General features: G+C 55.8%; 3 protein-coding genes across 3 annotated transcripts; all 3 read right to left on the reverse strand.

Annotated features, from left to right (window-relative positions):
* Positions 1-3387: 3387 nt before the first annotated feature.
* On the reverse strand, positions 3388-5809 carry LOC141735645 (adenosine 5'-monophosphoramidase HINT1-like; the record flags this gene model as incomplete). Its single annotated transcript, XM_074568695.1, is given in 4 exon segments — positions 3388-3727; positions 4539-4643; positions 5683-5712; positions 5714-5809. Coding segments are annotated over 4 exon segments (396 nt in total), but the record flags the coding sequence as incomplete, so codon positions are not given.
* A 4703-nt stretch (positions 5810-10512) lies between these two features.
* Positions 10513-12920, reverse strand: LOC141735646 (adenosine 5'-monophosphoramidase HINT1-like; the record flags this gene model as incomplete). Its single annotated transcript, XM_074568696.1, is given in 4 exon segments — positions 10513-10851; positions 11662-11766; positions 12794-12823; positions 12825-12920. Coding segments are annotated over 4 exon segments (396 nt in total), but the record flags the coding sequence as incomplete, so codon positions are not given.
* A 5245-nt stretch (positions 12921-18165) lies between these two features.
* On the reverse strand, positions 18166-20586 carry LOC141735647 (adenosine 5'-monophosphoramidase HINT1-like; the record flags this gene model as incomplete). The annotated part of the gene is given in 4 exon segments (XM_074568697.1): positions 18166-18505; positions 19316-19420; positions 20460-20489; positions 20491-20586. Coding segments are annotated over 4 exon segments (396 nt in total), but the record flags the coding sequence as incomplete, so codon positions are not given.
* Between the last annotated feature and the right edge of the window lie 3897 nt (positions 20587-24483).

Here is a 24483-nt window from a genome sequence, read left to right on the forward strand (position 1 = left end):
GCCCTTCTCCGGACACGCTCCAGCACCTCCGTGTCTGTCTTGTAGTGAGAGGCCCAAAACTGAACACAGTATTCGAGGTGCGGCCTCAGCGGTGCTGAGTACAGGGGGACAGTCGCTTCCCCAGTCCTGCTCGCCACGCTATTCCTGATACAGGCCAGGATGCTGTTGGCCGCCTTGGCCACCTGGGCACACTGCTGGCTCACATTCAGACGGCTGTCTACCAATACCCCCAGGCTCTTTTCTGCCGGGCAGCTTTCCGGCCACTCTTCCCCAAGCCTGTAGCGTTGCACGGGGTTGTTGTGACCCAAGTGCAGGACCCGGCACTTGGCCTTGTTGAACCTCATACCATCGGCCTCGGCCCATCGATCCAGCCTGTCCAGATCCCTCTGTAGAGCCATCCTACCCTCAAGCAGATCGACGCTCCCGCCCAACTTGGTGTCGGCTGCAAACTTACTGAGTGAGGGTGCACTCGATCCCCTCGTCCAGGTCGTTGAGAAAGATATTAAACAGAACCGGCCCCGGTACTGAGCCCTGGGGAACACCACTTGTGACCGGCCGCCAACTGGATTTAACTCCGTTCACCACAACTCTCTGGGCCCGGCCCTCCAGCCAGTTCTTTACCCAGCAAAGAGTACGCCCGTCCAAGCCACGAGCAGCCAGTTTCTCCAGGAGAACGCTGTGGGAAACGGTGTCAAAGGCTTTACTAAAGTCTAGGTAGACGAATTTCTATTTTCCCATTTCTTACGCGTGGGAATCGAGAGCTCTTGTGCTCGAAGAAAAAACGTCCTGAAAGAGCTGCCAGCTCCCTTCTGCTCCTTCTGCACAGGGGCTTCCAACTCCTCCTGTTTGTTACCTGTGCTGCGCGCAGTGGTATAGAGGCACTTCAGTTGGGCTGCCGACCGTGTCGCCTTTCTGGAGGATCAAGCCCCAAGTCCTTTGCGGCATTTCTCAGGGGTTCCCCTGTTGGTTCCTAACGCATCAGCAGCCCCTGGCTCTTCTCTGTTGCTCAGAACTCCATCCCCTTCCCCCGCTGAGCCTAGTTTAAAGCCCTCCTTGTAAGTCCGGCCAGCTTGTTGGCAAAGACCCTCTTGCCCCGCTTGGTCAGGCGAATCCCATCAGCTCCCAACAGACCCAGCTTCTCAAAGGTACACCCGTGATCACAGAAGCCAAAACCTCGCGTATGGCACCAGCTACGCAGCCAGGCATTCACCTGTTCAATTCGTCTCCTCCTTCCTGGACCCCTCCCTCTGACTGGGAGGAGAGAGGAGACCACCACCTGTGCTCCTGATCCTTTTAACATTGCTCCGAGGGACATAAAGTCTCTTTGGAGGGTTCTAAGTTGCCTCGTCAGACCCTACGCGGAATAGTAGGAGCGCATGATAACCTGCAGGGATCACCAGGCTCGGCAGCCTCTCAGCGACGCCACGGATGCGAGCCCCTGGTAGGCAGCAGACTTCTTGAGAGAAATCGCCTGGACGGCAAACGGGTGCGTCGGTGCCTCTCAGTAGGGGATCTCCAATTGCTAACACCTTACGTGCTTTTCTGGTGGCACTGGTTCTGATGCGGGCGGGAGGTTGGGTCAGCTTTGCGTGGTTGGCTTGGCCAAGTTAACCAAGCTCACACCCACCTCCTTATAGCTGTTCCTGGGTTTCCAACACGCGCACACAAAGAGCATCCAACAGGCTCCGCACATTTTCATCCCTTCGCACGCAGGAGTTCCGGTGCCTTGTCTCTTTCATTACCAAGTGAGAACAAAGGGAGACTAGAGCCCTCTGCTCACAAGAGCCTCTTATTGCTCAGAAAGAAGGCTTTTTCTCTTGGAATTTCCCCCCCTCGAAGCAACTGGATCCCCAGCGATTTCCCGACTTTCCTGTCTCCAAAACGTCCTGTCTCCAAAACCCCAGTCACTATCGTTCCTTAAAGCACCAACCCCCTTCAACACTTCTACATGGAGGAATCTGCCCTTTAGGCTTTGTGATGGATTGACCTCGGCCGGCTGTCAGGGGCCCGCCCAGCCGCTCTCTCACTGCCCCTCCTCAACAGGACAGGGGGAGAAAATAGGATGAAAAAGTTCCTTCAGGAAACATCCACCGGCCAGACCCACAGGCAGCAGGGAAATACCTGCCCCAGACAGCGCTTTGCCCTTTCTTCAATAGGTTTTCCCAGGGGCGCCCCCGGCTTCGCTGAGCCGCTCAGCTTTGGCCTGCGGCAAGTCCAGTGCCTAGCTGGCTGGCACCAGCTGCGTCCAGCACAGGGCAGACCCTGGCCTCTTCTCACACAGGCTACCCCCGCAGGCCGCACCTGGAGCGCCGTGTCCAGTTCTGGTCCCCACAATTCAAAAAAGAGACGCAGACCGACTGGGGAAGGTCCCAAGGAGGGCCGCAAAGATGACCAAAGGGCTGGAGAACCTGCCCTAGGAGGAAAGGCTGAAGGAGTTGGGTCTCTTCTCCCTTGCAGAAGAGAAGGCTCGCGGGGGAGGGAACCTCATCGCAGTCTGCCAGTACTTAAAGGGCAGCTACAAAGAAGAGGACGGAGGCTTTCCCACAAAAGGTCGGACGCAGCGTTCAAGGGCAACGAAGGATGGCCCTGCTTTCCCATGCCCGTCTCCCTTTTTTAATAGCTGTCAAAGAAAGATGAAGTTGGCTGTCTCCCTGCGACGTAGCTTTGGTTTGGGTCTGGCTGGGATGGAAGGTAACTTTCCCCACAGCAGCCCTCATAGCGCTGTGCTTCGTAGCTGTAGCTGGAAGGGTGTTGATAACACACCAGTGTTCTGGCTACTGCCGAGCAGTGCTCCCACAGCACGGAGGCTGTCTCTCCAGCCACCCCCACCCCCACAGTCCAGTAAGCTGGGGGTGGGCAAGAGGCTGGCAGGGGACACAGCCAGGACAGCTGACCCAAATGGACCAAGAGAGATATTCCACCGTGCTATGGAAGCACCACAGCTGCCATTCAGACCAATTGTTTTCTCCTACCACGTCCCTCCTCAGCAGAAAAGGGATTATCAACGGGGCCTTATCACACAGCCCTTGATGAAGTGCTCCAACAGGAGTTGGATGCTTCCAACGCATTGCACTGTGCCAAAAGCACCCTTGTATGGCATGCCTGTAGCGTCGCATACAGTATTTTCTAAAGGTGTTGCAGCAGCAGCCGCCTACACTGGCTTTACGTACATTTGCGTACCGCTTCCAAAGAGCCAAGAGTCTGCTTCCTACAGGACGCAGGAGACTGCTAAGCCGTCCCAGCGTCACGCTTCAAATGACTGGCCAAATCACTATCTATCTATAGAACACTGTTAACAGACCGACACAGTCCACGTACTTACACTCCGGGGAGACGCCGTTTTAACTTGCGGAACTATTTCCCTCAGTAAGACGCACAAGACGGAGGTGAGATCCCCATGCTAAATCTTTATTGTGCAACTGCTGCTCACAGCTTTTATTACCTTCCACAGACACGCGGCACAAAACATTCGACATCAACAGTGCCTAGATCGACGGGCAACAGACGAAATCCATTCAGCGGCGATTCGTACACGTGCAGCAGCTCTTGCGGTGCAAAAATCTCAGCCAGGCGGCCAGCCCAACCGACGGCCACCCAGAATACGTAGATGTACGTGACAGACAGGCTGCCCACCCTCGGGCCCTTCATCCGCAACCATCCGGAATCCATCGGTCAGGCCCAGGTGAGCAGCACGCTGCTTGCCAACAATCATTAAATGCCCAAGAAGCTGGAGAAGGAAGTACAAAACCATAAATAAGTAAAATAAAAAGCCACACACAAGAAGGGGAGAGGGCAGGGAGGGGAGGAATGAGAGCAGAGAAGCACCCAGAGAAACCAGTTAGCCAACTCCTAGCAATTCAACCACTGCGCTTCAAATTACTGTCTGTCCGCCTGCAACCGGCATTTCCCAAGCAAAGCTACAAAGACCGATTACGCACACTGTAGGGGGGAGGGAAGAAAGAGGGCTACGCAACTGTTTTCAAGCTAGACAGTAACGGACTACAAAACAGCCACAGAAGCTAAGTTTGTCTCCGGGTTAAAGCCCCCCGTTATCTCTTCAGGCAACATACGCAACTCGGGTGGAAAATAAGCTTCAGGCTGCCTTTTGCGTGGGTTTACAAAGTCTCTGAACTTGACTTTTATAGCCAAAAGCGAAGCATCCAGCACCTCTCGACCAGCTTTGCCCTTCCTCACCCCCGACCTGCCAAAAACCCCAAGCCCTCTTCTCCGTATTAGAAGAAGTACTACTCCTCCTCTTGCTCTAAACCGTGACAGTAGGCATCACCCTGCGCTCCAAAACAACACTGCATTTTGCACCAGGAGTACGTACCCAGGGATGAGCATTGCTTTATATCGCTACTTTCGGTCAAAAAGCTCAGCTCCATTACAAGCCAGAGAGAAAAGATTATAGCGCCAGAAAACCCAAACCAGCCTACCGTGCCCTATCAAGGGGAAAAGGGGGGATGGGAAAGAGTCTACTAAATTAGGAACTAACGACAGGTACAGTTTAGCATACAGAAAGCTTCCACAGTACTTACACATTCACCAGGATCTTCTGCTTCGCATAACCTCATAATTGCCTCCTTACGCATGGCTAGGAAAAGCATCGGAGCTTGGGGTGAAAGATCACGGAACGCAAGGCGCTGGAGGAAGAGTAAACAGTTAAAACGTCATTGGCTTCAGAGAAAGGTAATAATAGCTTAAGCAAATCAATATGCCCCACTGAACTCCTACAGAAGCAGACTTCCGAAAAGTCAGAAGCAGACCCCAAACGCAAGCCGAAACGTTGATTTTTCTTACGCGATATTAATGCTTTCTGTACAAAAAAATACAATGTCTTTACAGAGCCCCCTCCAGAAGTGGGATTCAGCATGCAAGGTGATGGGGGCAAGGAGGCGGGCCAGTACTTCAGACTAGCGACCTCCAGTACGTTTTAATTCGGGTCGATCGTTTCCTAAGGATGACGAGTTTCTGGATTTACTTTTTTGGTAAAGAAAAATAAGAAAAGCTGTAACAATCCAGTTTGGGGGCGCAGAACCAAAGCCTAGCACAGCAGAGCTGCGAAATCTCTACAGTGCTATTAGGAGGCACATCAAGACCTGCGTTTCTCCTACGCAGAACTAACTCATTACGGTCACCACTCAGACGTTCACCGTTTACATACATACGCCTGGAATCCCCGAGGAGACTGACTGCGTGCGCTTAATCTAAGGTTTCAAGACTGTCGTCCTACACGAGGTAGGACCACTCGCATCCCTCGGCAGCAAACTTTGCACGACTTGCAGTGCCAAAGGGATATCACGCGGCAAACGTCTGCGGCTGCCACCAAGTGCCTTACCGTCAGAGGCCCTCCTCTACGCACGCGCGCACGCGACACGGCGGGGCTGGGAACCGAGGCGAGCCGGCCAGCACCAGCAACCCAGTACGCGCCGCGGCAGCCGGGGGCGGGGGGGCCGCACCGAAGAAGCGCGATGTTATAGGGATCGCGCAGTAGAGAGCGCCACAACCCAGAGAGGCCCCGTCCCTCCACCGCCCGCCCGCCCGCAGCAAGGCCGCCACCCGCCCTGCCGCGCTCCCGGGCACCGCGCAACGGGTCCTCGGCTCAGGGTGCCTGCGAGCGCGGGGGGAGGGGGGGACGGGGGGAGGGAGGAGGAACCGCGCTCAGAGCAAAGCCGCGGCTACCTCCTCGTCCTCGTAGGCGACGTTGGCGGGGAAGCGCCTTGCCGATGATCTTCCCGAAAACACTGCGGGTGGCGGCGGCACCAGGCCGGGCGGCCCGCGCCCCAATAAGCTCGTCAGCCACGACAACGCCCCTTGTCGCCCCCGCGCTTCCCCCACTCGGCCAGGCCCTCCGCGGCGCCCATTGGGCCGCCAGATGGCCGCCGGCCGATCCCGCGTCTCGATTGGCTGTCTCGTCTGTCGTTTTCGCTTGTCCCCGGCCCCCCGGCGGGTCCGCCCTCGTCGACCTGGTGCTTAGCGGGGCTCAGGGAGTTTGCGTGCCCTCGGGGCGCGGAGGGATCCGACCTGGGGGCGGAGGGAGAAGACGTTGGGCCAGTCCGCGGAGGGATCCGTGCCGTGTAGTGCTGCGACCCTGTGGGCGGGCGACGAGGTCTCAGAAGAGGCTGTTGTAGCTACAAGTACTATTGACTGTTATTTATTACCGCGTCAACTCCACCCCAAACGTGCTTGTGGCTTTTTGGTGCTGCTCCCTCCAGTCAAAGGACTGCTTTTGCCAGGGCAGGGCAGGCCTTAACTTTTCAGAACACTCCCCAGAACCGACAGAAGTTGCTCTCAATTGTTCCCTGCAAGCCCCGCTTGGATTGCAGACGTTTCTAAGCTGCGCGCCTCCTGGGAGAAAATACAATACAAAGCGTGTCTTCAGCACTGGTGGCTCGAGGGCTGTGGGTGTGGGTGTGTGGGGGGGGGGCGCAGATCGAGATAGGATTTGCGCTAAGCTGGGTAGGAGGCTCGTAGAAAAACAGGCAGTGCCCCCAAAGCTGCCCAAGGGTGGTCTCTGGTGCCCTGCACCCCCGGGGATAGTGAGCAATTTGATTGGTCTACACAACTGTATTGTAACATGTATAAACCCTGCTTTCCTCTGTAGCGGGCTAAGGATATCCTTAGCCGCCTTTGCGGCAAGGGCACGTTGTCGGCTCACGTTCAACTTGATGTCCACCAGGAGCCCCCCACGTCAGCAAAGCTGCTCTCCAGCCAGTCGGCCTCCAGCATCTACTGGTGCATGGGGTTGTTCCTCCCCAGTGCAGGACTTGCGTATGTTCAGGTTCCTCAGGTGGTCTCGAACCGGATCCTTTCCTACGATGGGAGGGACTTTGTTCCCCCAGTCCCTGCCTTGAGGTTCAGGGACTTGGGAGATGCGGGAACAGTGATTGCCGGCGACAACGGAGGAGAAAAATCCTTGAGTGCCTCGGCCTTCTCCATGTCGGTTGGCGCTAGCTCTCCTGTCTTACCTATCGGAGGGGGGTGGGGGTGGGGGTGGTGTGCGTTTTCTTTAGTCTTCCTTTTCTGACCAACGCACCTGTAGAAGCCCTTCTTATGATTCTTCTTCACATCCCTTGCCAAATTCAGCTCCAGCTGTGCCTTAGCTTTCCCGACCCCATCCCTATATTCTTCCCAGGATGCGTGTCTCTGCTTCCACCGCCTACGCATTTCCTCCTTGCGCTTCAGCTCGACCAGAAGGTCCTTACTCAGCCATGCTGGGCTCCTGCCTTCCTTGCCTGATTTCATAGAATCGTCTAGGTCGGAAGGGACCTTTAAGATCATCGAGTCCAACCATTAACCTAACGCTGCCAAAACCACCACCAAACCACGTCCCTAAGCGCCGCGTCTACCCATCTTTTAAATACCTCCAGGGATGGTGATTCAACCACTTCCCTGGGCAGCCTGGTCCAACGTTCGATAACCCTTTCCGCGAAGAAATTTTTCCTAATATCCGTCCTAAACCTCCCCTGGCGCAACTCGAGGCCATTTCCTCTCGTCCTATCGCCTGTTACTTGGGAGAAGAGACCAACCCCCGCCTCGCTACAACCTCCTTTCCGGTAGTTGTAGAGAGCGATAAGGTCTCCCCTCAGCCTCCTTTACTCCAGGCTAAGCCACCCCAGTTCCCTCAGCCGCTCCTCATAAGCCTTGTGCTCCAGACCCCTCACCAGCTCCGTTGCCCTTCTCCGGACACGCTCCAGCACCTCCGTGTCTGTCTTGTAGTGAGAGGCCCAAAACTGAACACAGTATTCGAGGTGCGGCCTCAGCGGTGCTGAGTACAGGGGGACAGTCGCTTCCCCAGTCCTGCTCGCCACGCTATTCCTGATACAGGCCAGGATGCTGTTGGCCGCCTTGGCCACCTGGGCACACTGCTGGCTCACATTCAGACGGCTGTCTACCAATACCCCCAGGCTCTTTTCTGCCGGGCAGCTTTCCAGCCACTCTTCCCCAAGCCTGTAGCGTTGCACGGGGTTGTTGTGACCCAAGTGCAGGACCCGGCACTTGGCCTTGTTGAACCTCATACCATCGGCCTCGGCCCATCGATCCAGCCTGTCCAGATCCCTCTGTAGAGCCATCCTACCCTCAAGCAGATCGACGCTCCCGCCCAACTTGGTGTCGGCTGCAAACTTACTGAGTGAGGGTGCACTCGATCCCCTCGTCCAGGTCGTTGAGAAAGATATTAAACAGAACCGGCCCCGGTACTGAGCCCTGGGGAACACCACTTGTGACCGGCCGCCAACTGGATTTAACTCCATTCACCACAACTCTCTGGGCCCGGCCCTCCAGCCAGTTCTTCACCCAGCAAAGAGTACGCCCGTCCAAGCCACGAGCAGCCAGTTTCTCCAGGAGAACGCTGTGGGAAACGGTGTCAAAGGCTTTACTAAAGTCTAGGTAGACGAATTTCTATTTTCCCATTTCTTACGCGTGGGAATCGAGAGCTCTTGTGCTCGAAGAAAAAACGTCCTGAAAGAGCTGCCAGCTCCCTTCTGCTCCTTCTGCACAGGGGCTTCCAACTCCTCCTGTTTGTTACCTGTGCTGCGCGCAGTGGTATAGAGGCACTTCAGTTGGGCTGCCGACCGTGTCGCCTTTCTGGAGGATCAAGCCCCAAGTCCTTTGCGGCATTTCTCAGGGGTTCCCCTGTTGGTTCCTAACGCATCAGCAGCCCCTGGCTCTTCTCTGTTGCTCAGAACTCCATCCCCTTCCCCCGCTGAGCCTAGTTTAAAGCCCTCCTTGTAAGTCCGGCCAGCTTGTTGGCAAAGACCCTCTTGCCCCGCTTGGTCAGGCGAATCCCATCAGCTCCCAACAGACCCGGCTTCTCAAAGGTACACCCGTGATCACAGAAGCCAAAACCTCGCGTATGGCACCAGCTACGCAGCCAGGCATTCACCTGTTCAATTCGTCTCCTCCTTCCTGGACCCCTCCCTCTGACTGGGAGGAGAGAGGAGACCACCACCTGTGCTCCTGATCCTTTTAACATTGCTCCGAGGGACATAAAGTCTCTTTGGAGGGTTCTAAGTTGCCTCGTCAGACCCTACGCGGAATAGTAGGAGTGCATGATAACCTGCAGGGATCACCAGGCTCGGCAGCCTCTCGGCGACGCCACGGATGCGAGCCCCTGGTAGGCAGCAGACTTCTCGAGAGAAATCGCCTGGACGGCAAACGGGTGCGTCGGTGCCTCTCAGTAGGGGATCTCCAATTGCTAACACCTTACGTGCTTTTCTGGTGGCACTGGTTCTGATGCGGGCGGGAGGTTGGGTCAGCTTTGCGTGGTTGGCTTGGCCAAGTTAACCAAGCTCACACCCACCTCCTTATAGCTGTTCCTGGGTTTCCAACACGCGCACACAAAGAGCATCCAACAGGCTCTGCACATTTTCATCCCTTCGCACGCAGGAGTTCCGGTGCCTTGTCTCTTTCATTACCAAGCGAGAACAAAGGGAGACTAGAGCCCTCTGCTCACAAGAGCCTCTTATTGCTCAGAAAGAAGGCTTTTTCTCTTGGAATTTCCCCCCCTCGAAGCAACTGGATCCCCAGCGATTTCCCGACTTTCCTGTCTCCAAAACCCCAGTCACTATCGTTCCTTAAAGCACCAACCCCCTTCAACACTTCTACATGGAGGAATCTGCCCTTTAGGCTTTGTGATGGATTGACCTCGGCCGGCTGTCAGGGGCCCGCCCAGCCGCTCTCTCACTGCCCCTCCTCAACAGGACAGGGGGAGAAAATAGGATGAAAAAGTTCCTTCAGGAAACATCCACCGGCCGGATCCACAGGCAGCAGGGAAATACCTGCCCCAGACAGCGCTTTGCCCTTTCTTCAATAGGTTTTCCCAGGGGCGCCCCTGGCTTCGCTGAGCCGCTCAGCTTTGGCCTGCGGCAAGTCCAGTGCCTAGCTGGCTGGCACCAGCTGCGTCCAGCACAGGGCAGACCCTGGCCTCTTCTCACACAGGCTACCCCCGCAGGCCGCACCTGGAGCGCCGTGTCCAGTTCTGGTCCCCACAATTCAAAAAAGAGACGCAGACCGACTGGGGAAGGTCCCAAGGAGGGCCGCAAAGATGACCAAAGGGCTGGAGAACCTGCCCTAGGAGGAAAGGCTGAAGGAGCTGGGTCTCTTCTCCCTTGCAGAAGAGAAGGCTCGCGGGGGAGGGAACCTCATCGCAGTCTGCCAGTACTTAAAGGGCGGCTACAAAGAAGAGGACGGAGGCTTTCCCACAAAAGCACCCTTGTATGGCATGCCTGTAGCGTCGCATACAGTATTTTCTAAAGGTGTTGCAGCAGCAGCCGCCTACACTGGCTTTACGTACATTTGCGTACCGCTTCCAAAGAGCCAAGAGTCTGCTTCCTACAGGACGCAGGAGACTGCTAAGCCGTCCCAGCGTCACGCTTCAAATGACTGGCCAAATCACTATCTATCTATAGAACACTGTTAACAGACCGACCCAGTCCACGTACTTACACTCCGGGGAGACGCCGTTTTAACTTGCGGAACTATTTCCCTCAGTAAGACGCACAAGACGGAGGTGAGATCCCCATGCTAAATCTTTATTGTGCAACTGCTGCTCACAGCTTTTATTACCTTCCACAGACACGCGGCACAAAACATTCGACATCAACAGTGCCTAGATCGACGGGCAACAGACGAAATCCATTCAGCGGCGATTTGTACACGTGCAGCAGCTCTTGTGGTGCAAAAATCTCAGCCAGGCGGCCAGCCCAACTGACGGCCACCCAGAATACGTAGATGTACGTGACAGACAGGCTGCCCACCCTCGGGCCCTTCATCCGCAACCATCCGGAATCCATCGGTCAGGCCCAGGTGAGCAGCACGCTGCTTGCCAACAATCATTAAATGCCCAAGAAGCTGGAGAAGGAAGTACAAAACCATAAATAAGTAAAATAAAAAGCCACACACAAGAAGGGGAGAGGGCAGGGAGGGGAGGAATGAGAGCAGAGAAGCACCCAGAGAAACCAGTTAGCCAACTCCTAGCAATTCAACCACTGCGCTTCAAATTACTGTCTGTCCGCCTGCAACCGGCATTTCCCAAGCAAAGCTACAAAGACCGATTACACACACTGTAGGGGGGGGAAAGAAAGAGGGCTACGCAATTGTTTTCAAGCTAGACAGTAACGGACTACAAAACAGCCACAGAAGCTAAGTTTGTCTCCGGGTTAAAGCCCCCCGTTATCTCTTCAGGCAACATACGCAACTCGGGTGGAAAATAAGCTTCAGGCTGCCTTTTGCGTGGGTTTACAAAGTCTCTGAACTTGACTTTTATAGCCAAAAGCGAAGCATCCAGCACCTCTCGACCAGCTTTGCCCTTCCTCACCCCCGACCTGCCAAAAACCCCAAGCCCTCTTCTCCGTATTAGAAGAAGTACTACTCCTCCTCTTGCTCTAAACCGTGACAGTAGGCATCACCCTGCGCTCCAAAACAACACTGCATTTTGCACCAGGAGTACGTACCCAGGGATGAGCATTGCTTTATATCGCTACTTTCGGTCAAAAAGCTCAGCTCCATTACAAGCCAGAGAGAAAAGATTATAGCGCCAGAAAACCCAAACCAGCCTACCGTGCCCTATCAAGGGGAAAAGGGGGGATGGGAAAGAGTCTACTAAATTAGGAACTAACGACAGGTACAGTTTAGCGTACAGAAAGCTTCCACAGTACTTACACATTCACCAGGATCTTCTGCTTCGCATAACCTCATAATTGCCTCCTTAGGCATGGCTAGGAAAAGCATCGGAGCTTGGGGTGAAAGATCACGGAACGCAAGGCGCTGGAGGAAGAGTAAACAGTTAAAACGTCATTGGCTTCAGAGAAAGGTAATAATAGCTTAAGCAAATCAATATGCCCCACTGAACTCCTACAGAAGCAGACTACCGGATACCCCAAACGCAAGCCGAAACGTTGATTTTTCTTACGCGATATTAATGCTTTCTGTACAAAAAAATACAACGTCTTTACAGAGCCCCCTCCAGAAGTGGGATTCAGCATGCAAGGTGATGGGGGCAAGGAGGCGGGCCAGTACTTCAGACTAGCGACCTCCAGTACGTTTTAATTCGGGTCGATCGTTTCCTAAGGATGACGAGTTTCTGGATTTACTTTTTTGGTAAAGAAAAATAAGAAAAGCTGTAACAATCCAGTTTGGGGGCGCAGAACCAAAGCCTAGCACAGCAGAGCTGCGAAATCTCTACAGTGCTATTAGGAGGCACATCAAGACCTGCGTTTCTCCTACGCAGAACTAACTCATTACGGTCACCACTCAGACGTTCACCGTTTACATACATACGCCTGGAATCCCCGAGGAGACTGACTGCGTGCGCTTAATCTAAGGTTTCAAGACTGTCGTCCTACACGAGGTAGGACCACTCGCATCCCTCGGCAGCAAACTTTGCACGACTTGCAGTGCCAAAGGGATATCACGCGGCAAACGTCTGCGGCTGCCACCAAGTGCCTTACCGTCAGAGGCCCTCCTCTACGCACGCACGCGCGCACGCGACACGGCGGGGCTGGGAACCGAGGCGAGCCGGCCAGCACCAGCAACCCGGTACGCGCCGCGGCAGCCGGGGGCGGGGGGGCCGCACCGAAGAAGCGCGATGTTATAGGGATCGCGCAGTAGAGAGCGCCACAACCCAGAGAGGCCCCGTCCCTCCACCGCCCGCCCGCAGCAAGGCCGCCACCCGCCCTGCCGCGCTCCCGGGCACCGCGCAACGGGTCCTCGGCTCAGGGTGCCTGCGAGCGCGGGGGGAGGGGGGGACGGGGGGAGGGAGGAGGAACCGCGCTCAGAGCAAAGCCGCGGCTACCTCCTCGTCCTCGTAGGCGACGTTGGCGGGGAAGCGCCTTGCCGATGATCTTCCCGAAAACACTGCGGGTGGCGGCGGCACCAGGCCGGGCGGCCCGCGCCCCAATAAGCTCGTCGGCCACGACAACGCCCCTTGTCGCCCCCGCGCTTCCTCCACTCGGCCAGGCCCTCCGCGGCGCCCATTGGGCCGCCAGATGGCCGCCGGCCGATCCCGCGTCTCGATTGGCTGTCTCGTCTGTCGTTTTCGCTTGTCCCCGGCCCCCCGGCGGGTCCGCCCTCGTCGACCTGGTGCTTAGCGGGGCTCAGGGAGTTTGCGTGCCCTGGGGGCGCGGAGGGATCCGACCTGGGGGCGGAGGGAGAAGACGTTGGGCCAGTCCGCGGAGGGATCCGTGCCGTGTAGTGCTGCGACCCTGTGGGCGGGCGACGAGGTCTCAGAAGAGGCTGTTGTAGCTACAAGTACTATTGACTGTTATTTATTACCGCGTCAACTCCACCCCAAACGTGCTTGTGGCTTTTTGGTGCTGCTCCCTCCAGTCAAAGGACTGCTTTTGCCAGGGCAGGGCAGGCCTTAACTTTTCAGAACACTCCCCAGAACCGACAGAAGTTGCTCTCAATTGTTCCCTGCAAGCCCCGCTTGGATTGCAGACGTTTCTAAGCTGCGCGCCTCCTGGGAGAAAATACAATACAAAGCGTGTCTTCAGCACTGGTGGCTCGAGGGCTGTGGGTGTGGGTGTGGGTGTGGGGGGGGGGCGCAGATCGAGATAGGATTTGCGCTAAGCTGGGTAGGAGGCTCGTAGAAAAACAGGCAGTGCCCCCAAAGCTGCCCAAGGGTGGTCTCTGGTGCCCTGCACCCCCGGGGATAGTGAGCAATTTGATTGGTCTACACAACTGTATTGTAACATGTATAAACCCTGCTTTCCTCTGTAGCGGGCTAAGGATATCCTTAGCCGCCTTTGCGGCAAGGGCACGTTGTCGGCTCACGTTCAACTTGATGTCCACCAGGAGCCCCCCACGTCAGCAAAGCTGCTCTCCAGCCAGTCGGCCTCCAGCATCTACTGGTGCATGGGGTTGTTCCTCCCCAGTGCAGGACTTGCGTATGTTCAGGTTCCTCAGGTGGTCTCGAACCGGATCCTTTCCTACGATGGGAGGGACTTTGTTCCCCCAGTCCCTGCCTTGAGGTTCAGGGACTTGAGAGATGCGGGAACGGTGATTGCCAGCGACAACGGAGGAGAAAAATCCTTGAGTGCCTCGGCCTTCTCCATGTCGGTTGGCGCTAGCTCTCCTGTCTTACCTATCGGAGGGGGGTGGGGGTGGTGTGCGTTTTCTTTAGTCTTCCTTTTCTGACCAACGCACCTGTAGAAGCCCTTCTTATGATTCTTCTTCACATCCCTTGCCAAATTCAGCTCCAGCTGTGCCTTAGCTTTCCCGACCCCATCCCTATATTCTTCCCAGGATGCGTGTCTCTGCTTCCACCGCCTACGCATTTCCTCCTTGCGCTTCAGCTCGACCAGAAGGTCCTTACTCAGCCATGCTGGGCTCCTGCCTTCCTTGCCTGATTTCATAGAATCGTCTAGGTCGGAAGGGACCTTTAAGATCATCGAGTCCAACCATTAACCTAACGCTGACAAAACCACCACCAAACCACGTCCCTAAGCGCCGCGTCTACCCATCTTTTAAATACCTCCAGGGATGGTGATTCAACCACTTCCCTGGGCAGCCTGGTCCAACGTTCGATAACCCTTTCCGCGAAGAAATTTTTCCTAATATCCGTCCTAAACCTCCCCTGGCGCAACTCGAGGCCGTTTCCTCTCATCCTATCGCCTGTTACTTGGGAGAAGAGACCAACCCCCGCCTCGCTACAACCTCCTTTCCGGTAGTTGTAGAGAGCGATAAGGTCTCCCCTCAGCCTCCTTTACTCCAGGCTAAGCCACCCCAGTTCCCTCAGCCGCTCCTCATAAGCCTTGTGCTCCAGACCCCTCACCAGCTCCGTTGCCCTTCTCCGGACACGCTCCAGCACCTCCGTGTCTTTCTTGTAGTGAGAGGCCCAAAACTGAACACAGTATTCGAGGTGCGGCCTCAGCGGTGCTGAGTACAGGGGGACAGTCGCTTCCCCAGTCCTGCTCGCCACGCTATTCCTGATACAGGCCAGGATGCTGTTGGCCGCCTTGGCCACCTGGGCACACTGCTGGCTCACATTCAGACGGCTGTCTACCAATACCCCCAGGCTCTTTTCTGCCGGGCAGCTTTCCGGCCACTCTTCCCCAAGCCTGTAGCGTTGCACGGGGTTGTTGTGACCCAAGTGCAGGACCCGGCACTTGGCCTTGTTGAACCTCATACCATCGGCCTCGGCCCATCGATCCAGCCTGTCCAGATCCCTCTGTAGAGCCATCCTACCCTCAAGCAGATCGACGCTCCCGCCCAACTTGGTGTCGGCTGCAAACTTACTGAGTGAGGGTGCACTCGATCCTCTCGTCCAGGTCGTTGAGAAAGATATTAAACAGAACCGGCCCCGGTACTGAGCCCTGGGGAACACCACTTGTGACCGGCCGCCAACTGGATTTAACTCCGTTCACCACAACTCTCTGGGCCCGGCCCTCCAGCCAGTTCTTTACCCAGCAAAGAGTACGCCCGTCCAAGCCACGAGCAGCCAGTTTCTCCAGGAGAACGCTGTGGGAAACGGTGTCAAAGGCTTTACTAAAGTCTAGGTAGACGAATTTCTATTTTCCCATTTCTTACGCGTGGGAATCGAGAGCTCTTGTGCTCGAAGAAAAAATGTCCTGAAAGAGCTGCCAGCTCCCTTCTGCTCCTTCTGCACAGGGGCTTCCAACTCCTCCTGTTTGTTACCTGTGCTGCGCGCAGTGGTATAGAGGCACTTCAGTTGGGCTGCCGACCGTGTCGCCTTTCTGGAGGATCAAGCCCCAAGTCCTTTGCGGCATTTCTCAGGGGTTCCCCTGTTGGTTCCTAACGCATCAGCAGCCCCTGGCTCTTCTCTGTTGCTCAGAACTCCATCCCCTTCCCCCGCTGAGCCTAGTTTAAAGCCCTCCTTGTAAGTCCGGCCAGCTTGTTGGCAAAGACCCTCTTGCCCCGCTTGGTCAGGCGAATCCCATCAGCTCCCAACAGACCCGGCTTCTCAAAGGTACACCCGTGATGACAGAAGCCAAAACCTCGCGTATGGCACCAGCTACGCAGCCAGGCATTCACCTGTTCAATTCGTCTCCTCCTTCCTGGACCCCTCCCTCTGACTGGGAGGAGAGAGGAGACCACCACCTGTGCTCCTGATCCTTTTAACATTGCTCCGAGGGACATAAAGTCTCTTTGGAGGGTTCTAAGTTGCCTCGTCAGACCCTACGCGGAATAGTAGGAGCGCATGATAATCTGCAGGGATCACCAGGCTCGGCAGCCTCTCGGCGACACCACGGATGCGAGCCCCTGGTAGGCAGCAGACTTCTCGAGAGAAATCGCCTGGACGGCAAACGGGTGCGTCGGTGCCTCTCAGTAGGGGATCTCCAATTGCTAACACCTTACGTGCTTTTCTGGTGGCACTGGTTCTGATGCGGGCGGGAGGTTGGGTCAGCTTTGCGTGGTTGGCTTGGCCAAGTTAACCAAGCTCACACCCACCTCCTTATAGCTGTTCCTGGGTTTCCAACACGCGCACACAAAGAGCATCCAACAGGCTCCGCACATTTTCATCCCTTCGCACGCAGGAGTTCCGGTGCCTTGTCTCTTTCATTACCAAGTGAGAACAAAGGGAGACTAGAGCCCTCTGCTCACAAGAGCCTCTTATTGCTCAGAAAGAAGGCTTTGTCTCTTGAAATTTCCCCCCCTCGAAGCAACTGGATCCCCAGCGATTTCCCCGACTTTCCTGTCTCCAAAACGTCCTGTCTCCAAAACCCCAGTCACTATCGTTCCTTAAAGCACCAACCCCCTTCAACACTTCTACATGGAGGAATCTGCCCTTTAGGCTTTGTGATGGATTGACCTCGGCCGGCTGTCAGGGGCCCGCCCAGCCGCTCTCTCACTGCCCCTCCTCAACAGGACAGGGGGAGAAAATAGGATGAAAAAGTTCCTTCAGGAAACATCCACCGGCCGGACCCACAGGCAGCAGGGAAATACCTGCCCCGGACAGCGCTTTGCCCTTTCTTCAATAGGTTTTCCCAGGGGCGCCCCCGGCTTCGCTGAGCCGCTCAGCTTTGGCCTGCGGCAAGTCCAGTGCCTAGCTGGCTGGCACCAGCTGCGTCCAGCACAGGGCAGACCCTGGCCTCTTCTCACACAGGCTACCCCCGCAGGCCGCACCTGGAGCGCCGTGTCCAGTTCTGGTCCCCACAATTCAAAAAAGAGACGCAGACCGACTGGGGAAGGTCCCAAGGAGGGCCGCAAAGATGACCAAAGGGCTGGAGAACCTGCCCTAGGAGGAAAGGCTGAAGGAGTTGGGTCTCTTCTCCCTTGCAGAAGAGAAGGCTCGCGGGGGAGGGAACCTCATCGCAGTCTGCCAGTACTTAAAGGGCAGCTACAAAGAAGAGGACGGAGGCTTTCCCACAAAAGGTCGGACGCAGCGTTCAAGGGCAACGAAGGATGGCCCTGCTTTCCCATGCCCGTCTCCCTTTTTTAATAGCTGTTAAAGAAAGATGAAGTTGGCTGTCTCCCTGCGACGTAGCTTTGGTTTGGGTCTGGCTGGGATGGAAGGTAACTTTCCCCACAGCAGCCCTCATAGTGCTGTGCTTCGTAGCTGTAGCTGGAAGGGTGTTGATAACACACCAGTGTTCTGGCTACTGCCGAGCAGTGCTCCCACAGCACGGAGGCTGTCTCTCCAGCCACCCCCACAGTCCAGTAAGCTGGGGGTGGGCAAGAGGCTGGCAGGGGACACAGCCAGGACAGCTGACCCAAATGGACCAAGAGAGATATTCCACCGTGCTATGGAAGCACCACAGCTGCCATTCAGACCAATTGTTTTCTCCTACCACGTCCCTCCTCAGCAGAAAAGGGATTATCAACGGGGCCTTATCACGCAGCCCTTGATGAAGTGCTCCAACAGGAGTTGGATGCTTCCAACGCATTGCACTGTGCCGAAAGCACCCTTGTATGGCATGCCTGTAGCGTCGCATACAGTATTTTCTAAAGGTGTTGCAGCAGCAGCCGCCTACACTGGCTTTACGTACATTTGCGTACCGCTTCCAAAGAGCCAAGAGTCTGCTTCCTACAGGACGCAGGAGACTGCTAAGCCGTCCCAGCGTCACGCTTCAAATGACTGGCCAAATCACTATCTATCTATAGAACACTGTTAACAGACCGACACAGTCCACGTACTTACACTCCGGGGAGACGCCGTTTTAACTTGCGGAACTATTTCCCTCAGTAAGACGCACAAGACGGAGGTGAGATCCCCATGCTAAATCTTTATTGTGCAACTGCTGCTCACAGCTTTTATTACCTTCCACAGACACGCGGCACAAAACATTCGACATCAACAGTGCCTAGATCGACGGGCAACAGACGAAATCCATTCAGCGGCGATTCGTACACGTGCAGCAGCTCTTGCGGTGCAAAAATCTCAGCCAGGCGGCCAGCCCAACCGACGGCCACCCAGAATACGTAGATGTACGTGACAGACAGGCTGCCCACCCTCGGGCCCTTCATCCGCAACCATCCGGAATCCATCGGTCAGGCCCAGGTGAGCAGCACGCTGCTTGCCAACAATCATTAAATGCCCAAGAAGCTGGAGAAGGAAGTACAAAACCATAAATAAGTAAAATAAAAAGCCACACACAAGAAGGGGAGAGGGCAGGGAGGGGAGGAATGAGAGCAGAGAAGCACCCAGAGAAACCAGTTAGCCAACTCCTAGCAATTCAACCACTGCGCTTCAAATTACTGTCTGTCCGCCTGCAACCGGCATTTCCCAAGCAAAGCTACAAAGACCGATTACGCACACTGTAGGGGGGGGGAAGAAAGAGGGCTACGCAATTGTTTTCAAGCTAGACAGTAACGGACTACAAAACAGCCACAGAAGCTAAGTTTGTCTCCGGGTTAAAGCCCCCCGTTATCTCTTCAGGCAACATACGCAACTCGGGTGGAAAATAAGCTTCAGGCTGCCTTTTGCGTGGGTTTACAAAGTCTCTGAACTTGACTTTTATAGCCAAAAGCGAAGCATCCAGCACCTCTCGACCAGCTTTGCCCTTCCTCACCCCCGACCTGCCAAAAACCCCAAGCCCTCTTCTCCGTATTAGAAGAAGTACTACTCCTCCTCTTGCTCTAAACCGTGACAGTAGGCATCACCCTGCGCTCCAAAACAACACTGCATTTTGCACCAGGAGTACGTACCCAGGGATGAGCATTGCTTTATATCGCTACTTTCGGTCAAAAAGCTCAGCTCCATTACAAGCCAGAGAGAAAAGATTATAGCGCCAGAAAACCCAAACCAGCCTACCGTGCCCTATCAAGGGGAAAAGGGGGGATGGGAAAGAGTCTACTAAATTAGGAACTAACGACAGGTACAGTTTAGCGTACAGAAAGCTTCCACAGTACTTACACATTCACCAGGATCTTCTGCTTCGCATAACCTCATAATTGCCTCCTTAGGCATGGCTAGGAAAAGCATCGGAGCTTGGGGTGAAAGATCACGGAACGCAAGGCGCTGGAGGAAGAGTAAACAGTTAAAACGTCATTGGCTTCAGAGAAAGGTAATAATAGCTTAAGCAAATCAATATGCCCCACTGAACTCCTACAGAAGCAGACTTCCGAAAAGTCAGAAGCAGACCCCAAACGCAAGCCGAAACGTTGATTTTTCTTACGCGATATTAATGCTTTCTGTACAAAAAAATACAACGTCTTTACAGAGCCCCCTCCAGAAGTGGGATTCAGCATGCAAGGTGATGGGGGCAAGGAGGCGGGCCAGTACTTCAGACTAGCGACCTCCAGTACGTTTTAATTCGGGTCGATCGTTTCCTAAGGATGACGAGTTTCTGGATTTACTTTTTTGGTAAAGAAAAATAAGAAAAGCTGTAACAATCCAGTTTGGGGGCGCAGAACCAAAGCCTAGCACAGCAGAGCTGTGAAATCTCTACAGTGCTATTAGGAGGCACATCAAGACCTGCGTTTCTCCTACGCAGAACTAACTCATTACGGTCACCACTCAGACGTTCACCGTTTACATACATACGCCTGGAATCCCCGAGGAGACTGACTGCGTGCGCTTAATCTAAGGTTTCAAGACTGTCGTCCTACACGAGGTAGGACCACTCGCATCCCTCGGCAGCAAACTTTGCACGACTTGCAGTGCCAAAGGGATATCACGCGGCAAACGTCTGCGGCTGCCACCAAGTGCCTTACCGTCAGAGGCCCTCCTCTACGCACGCACGCGCGCACGCGACACGGCGGGGCTGGGAACCGAGGCGAGCCGGCCAGCACCAGCAACCCAGTACGCGCCGCGGCAGCCGGGGGCGGGGGGGCCGCACCGAAGAAGCGCGATGTTATAGGGATCGCGCAGTAGAGAGCGCCACAACCCAGAGAGGCCCCGTCCCTCCACCGCCCGCCCGCAGCAAGGCCGCCACCCGCCCTGCCGCGCTCCCGGGCACCGCGCAACGGGTCCTCGGCTCAGGGTGCCTGCGAGCGCGGGGGGAGGGGGGGACGGGGGGAGGGAGGAGGAACCGCGCTCAGAGCAAAGCCGCGGCTACCTCCTCGTCCTCGTAGGCGACGTTGGCGGGGAAGCGCCTTGCCGATGATCTTCCCGAAAACACTGCGGGTGGCGGCGGCACCAGGCCGGGCGGCCCGCGCCCCAATAAGCTCGTCGGCCACGACAACGCCCCTTGTCGCCCCCGCGCTTCCTCCACTCGGCCAGGCCCTCCGCGGCGCCCATTGGGCCGCCAGATGGCCGCCGGCCGATCCCGCGTCTCGATTGGCTGTCTCGTCTGTCGTTTTCGCTTGTCCCCGGCCCCCCGGCGGGTCCGCCCTCGTCGACCTGGTGCTTAGCGGGGCTCAGGGAGTTTGCGTGCCCTGGGGGCGCGGAGGGATCCGACCTGGGGGCGGAGGGAGAAGACGTTGGGCCAGTCCGCGGAGGGATCCGTGCCGTGTAGTGCTGCGACCCTGTGGGCGGGCGACGAGGTCTCAGAAGAGGCTGTTGTAGCTACAAGTACTATTGACTGTTATTTATTACCGCGTCAACTCCACCCCAAACGTGCTTGTGGCTTTTTGGTGCTGCTCCCTCCAGTCAAAGGACTGCTTTTGCCAGGGCAGGGCAGGCCTTAACTTTTCAGAACACTCCCCAGAACCGACAGAAGTTGCTCTCAATTGTTCCCTGCAAGCCCCGCTTGGATTGCAGACGTTTCTAAGCTGCGCGCCTCCTGGGAGAAAATACAATACAAAGCGTGTCTTCAGCACTGGTGGCTCGAGGGCTGTGGGTGTGGGTGTGGGTGTGGGGGGGGGGGCGCAGATCGAGATAGGATTTGCGCTAAGCTGGGTAGGAGGCTCGTAGAAAAACAGGCAGTGCCCCCAAAGCTGCCCAAGGGTGGTCTCTGGTGCCCTGCACCCCCGGGGATAGTGAGCAATTTGATTGGTCTACACAACTGTATTGTAACATGTATAAACCCTGCTTTCCTCTGTAGCGGGCTAAGGATATCCTTAGCCGCCTTTGCGGCAAGGGCACGTTGTCGGCTCACGTTCAACTTGATGTCCACCAGGAGCCCCCCACGTCAGCAAAGCTGCTCTCCAGCCAGTCGGCCTCCAGCATCTACTGGTGCATGGGGTTGTTCCTCCCCAGTGCAGGACTTGCGTATGTTCAGGTTCCTCAGGTGGTCTCGAACCGGATCCTTTCCTACGATGGGAGGGACTTTGTTCCCCCAGTCCCTGCCTTGAGGTTCAGGGACTTGAGAGATGCGGGAACGGTGATTGCCAGCGACAACGGAGGAGAAAAATCCTTGAGTGCCTCGGCCTTCTCCATGTCGGTTGGCGCTAGCTCTCCTGTCTTACCTATCGGAGGGGGGTGGGGGTGGTGTGCGTTTTCTTTAGTCTTCCTTTTCTGACCAACGCACCTGTAGAAGCCCTTCTTATGATTCTTCTTCACATCCCTTGCCAAATTCAGCTCCAGCTGTGCCTTAGCTTTCCCGACCCCATCCCTATATTCTTCCCAGGATGCGTGTCTCTGCTTCCACCGCCTACGCATTTCCTCCTTGCGCTTCAGCTCGACCAGAAGGTCCTTACTCAGCCATGCTGGGCTCCTGCCTTCCTTGCCTGATTTCATAGAATCGTCTAGGTCGGAAGGGACCTTTAAGATCATCGAGTCCAACCATTAACCTAACGCTGACAAAACCACCACCAAACCACGTCCCTAAGCGCCGCGTCTACCCATCTTTTAAATACCTCCAGGGATGGTGATTCAACCACTTCCCTGGGCAGCCTGGTCCAACGTTCGATAACCCTTTCCGCGAAGAAATTTTTCCTAATATCCGTCCTAAACCTCCCCTGGCGCAACTCGAGGCCGTTTCCTCTCATCCTATCGCCTGTTACTTGGGAGAAGAGACCAACCCCCGCCTCGCTACAACCTCCTTTCCGGTAGTTGTAGAGAGCGATAAGGTCTCCCCTCAGCCTCCTTTACTCCAGGCTAAGCCACCCCAGTTCCCTCAGCCGCTCCTCATAAGCCTTGTGCTCCAGACCCCTCACCAGCTCCGTTGCCCTTCTCCGGACACGCTCCAGCACCTCCGTGTCTGTCTTGTAGTGAGAGGCCCAAAACTGAACACAGTATTCGAGGTGCGGCCTCAGCGGTGCTGAGTACAGGGGGACAGTCGCTTCCCCAGTCCTGCTCGCCACGCTATTCCTGATACAGGCCAGGATGCTGTTGGCCGCCTTGGCCACCTGGGCACACTGCTGGCTCACATTCAGACGGCTGTCTACCAATACCCCCAGGCTCTTTTCTGCCGGGCAGCTTTCCGGCCACTCTTCCCCAAGCCTGTAGCGTTGCACGGGGTTGTTGTGACCCAAGTGCAGGACCCGGCACTTGGCCTTGTTGAACCTCATACCATCGGCCTCGGCCCATCGATCCAGCCTGTCCAGATCCCTCTGTAGAGCCATCCTACCCTCAAGCAGATCGACGCTCCCGCCCAACTTGGTGTCGGCTGCAAACTTACTGAGTGAGGGTGCACTCGATCCTCTCGTCCAGGTCGTTGAGAAAGATATTAAACAGAACCGGCCCCGGTACTGAGCCCTGGGGAACACCACTTGTGACCGGCCGCCAACTGGATTTAACTCCGTTCACCACAACTCTCTGGGCCCGGCCCTCCAGCCAGTTCTTTACCCAGCAAAGAGTACGCCCGTCCAAGCCACGAGCAGCCAGTTTCTCCAGGAGAACGCTGTGGGAAACGGTGTCAAAGGCTTTACTAAAGTCTAGGTAGACGAATTTCTATTTTCCCATTTCTTACGCGTGGGAATCGAGAGCTCTTGTGCTCGAAGAAAAAATGTCCTGAAAGAGCTGCCAGCTCCCTTCTGCTCCTTCTGCACAGGGGCTTCCAACTCCTCCTGTTTGTTACCTGTGCTGCGCGCAGTGGTATAGAGGCACTTCAGTTGGGCTGCCGACCGTGTCGCCTTTCTGGAGGATCAAGCCCCAAGTCCTTTGCGGCATTTCTCAGGGGTTCCCCTGTTGGTTCCTAACGCATCAGCAGCCCCTGGCTCTTCTCTGTTGCTCAGAACTCCATCCCCTTCCCCCGCTGAGCCTAGTTTAAAGCCCTCCTTGTAAGTCCGGCCAGCTTGTTGGCAAAGACCCTCTTGCCCCGCTTGGTCAGGCGAATCCCATCAGCTCCCAACAGACCCGGCTTCTCAAAGGTACCCCCTTGATCACAGAAGCCAAAACCTCACGTATGGCACCAGCTACGCAGCCAGGCATTCACCTGTTCAATTCGTCTCCTCCTTCCTGGACCCCTCCCTCTGACTGGGAGGAGAGAGGAGACCACCACCTGTGCTCCTGATCCTTTTAACATTGCTCCGAGGGACATAAAGTCTCTTTGGAGGGTTCTAAGTTGCCTCGTCAGACCCTACGCGGAATAGTAGGAGCGCATGATAATCTGCAGGGATCACCAGGCTCGGCAGCCTCTCGGCGACGCCACGGATGCGAGCCCCTGGTAGGCAGCAGACTTCTCGAGAGAAATCGCCTGGACGGCAAACGGGTGCGTCGGTGCCTCTCAGTAGGGGATCTCCAATTGCTATCACCTTACGTGCTTTTCTGGTGGCACTGGTTCTGATGCGGGCGGGAGGTTGGGTCAGCTTTGCGTGGTTGGCTTGGCCAAGTTAACCAAGCTCACACCCACCTCCTTATAGCTGTTCCTGGGTTTCCAACACGCGCACACAAAGAGCATCCAACAGGCTCCGCACATTTTCATCCCTTCGCACGCAGGAGTTCCGGTGCCTTGTCTCTTTCATTACCAAGTGAGAACAAAGGGAGACTAGAGCCCTCTGCTCACAAGAGCCTCTTATTGCTCAGAAAGAAGGCTTTGTCTCTTGAAATTTCCCCCCCTCGAAGCAACTGGATCCCCAGCGATTTCCCGACTTTCCTGTCTCCAAAACGTCCTGTCTCCAAAACCCCAGTCACTATCGTTCCTTAAAGCACCAACCCCCTTCAACACTTCTACATGGAGGAATCTGCCCTTTAGGCTTTGTGATGGATTGACCTCGGCCGGCTGTCAGGGGCCCGCCCAGCCGCTCTCTCACTGCCCC

Source organism: Larus michahellis, chromosome W (assembly GCF_964199755.1).
Source record: "Larus michahellis chromosome W, bLarMic1.1, whole genome shotgun sequence".
In the NCBI taxonomy this organism is placed as follows: domain Eukaryota; kingdom Metazoa; phylum Chordata; class Aves; order Charadriiformes; family Laridae; genus Larus; species Larus michahellis.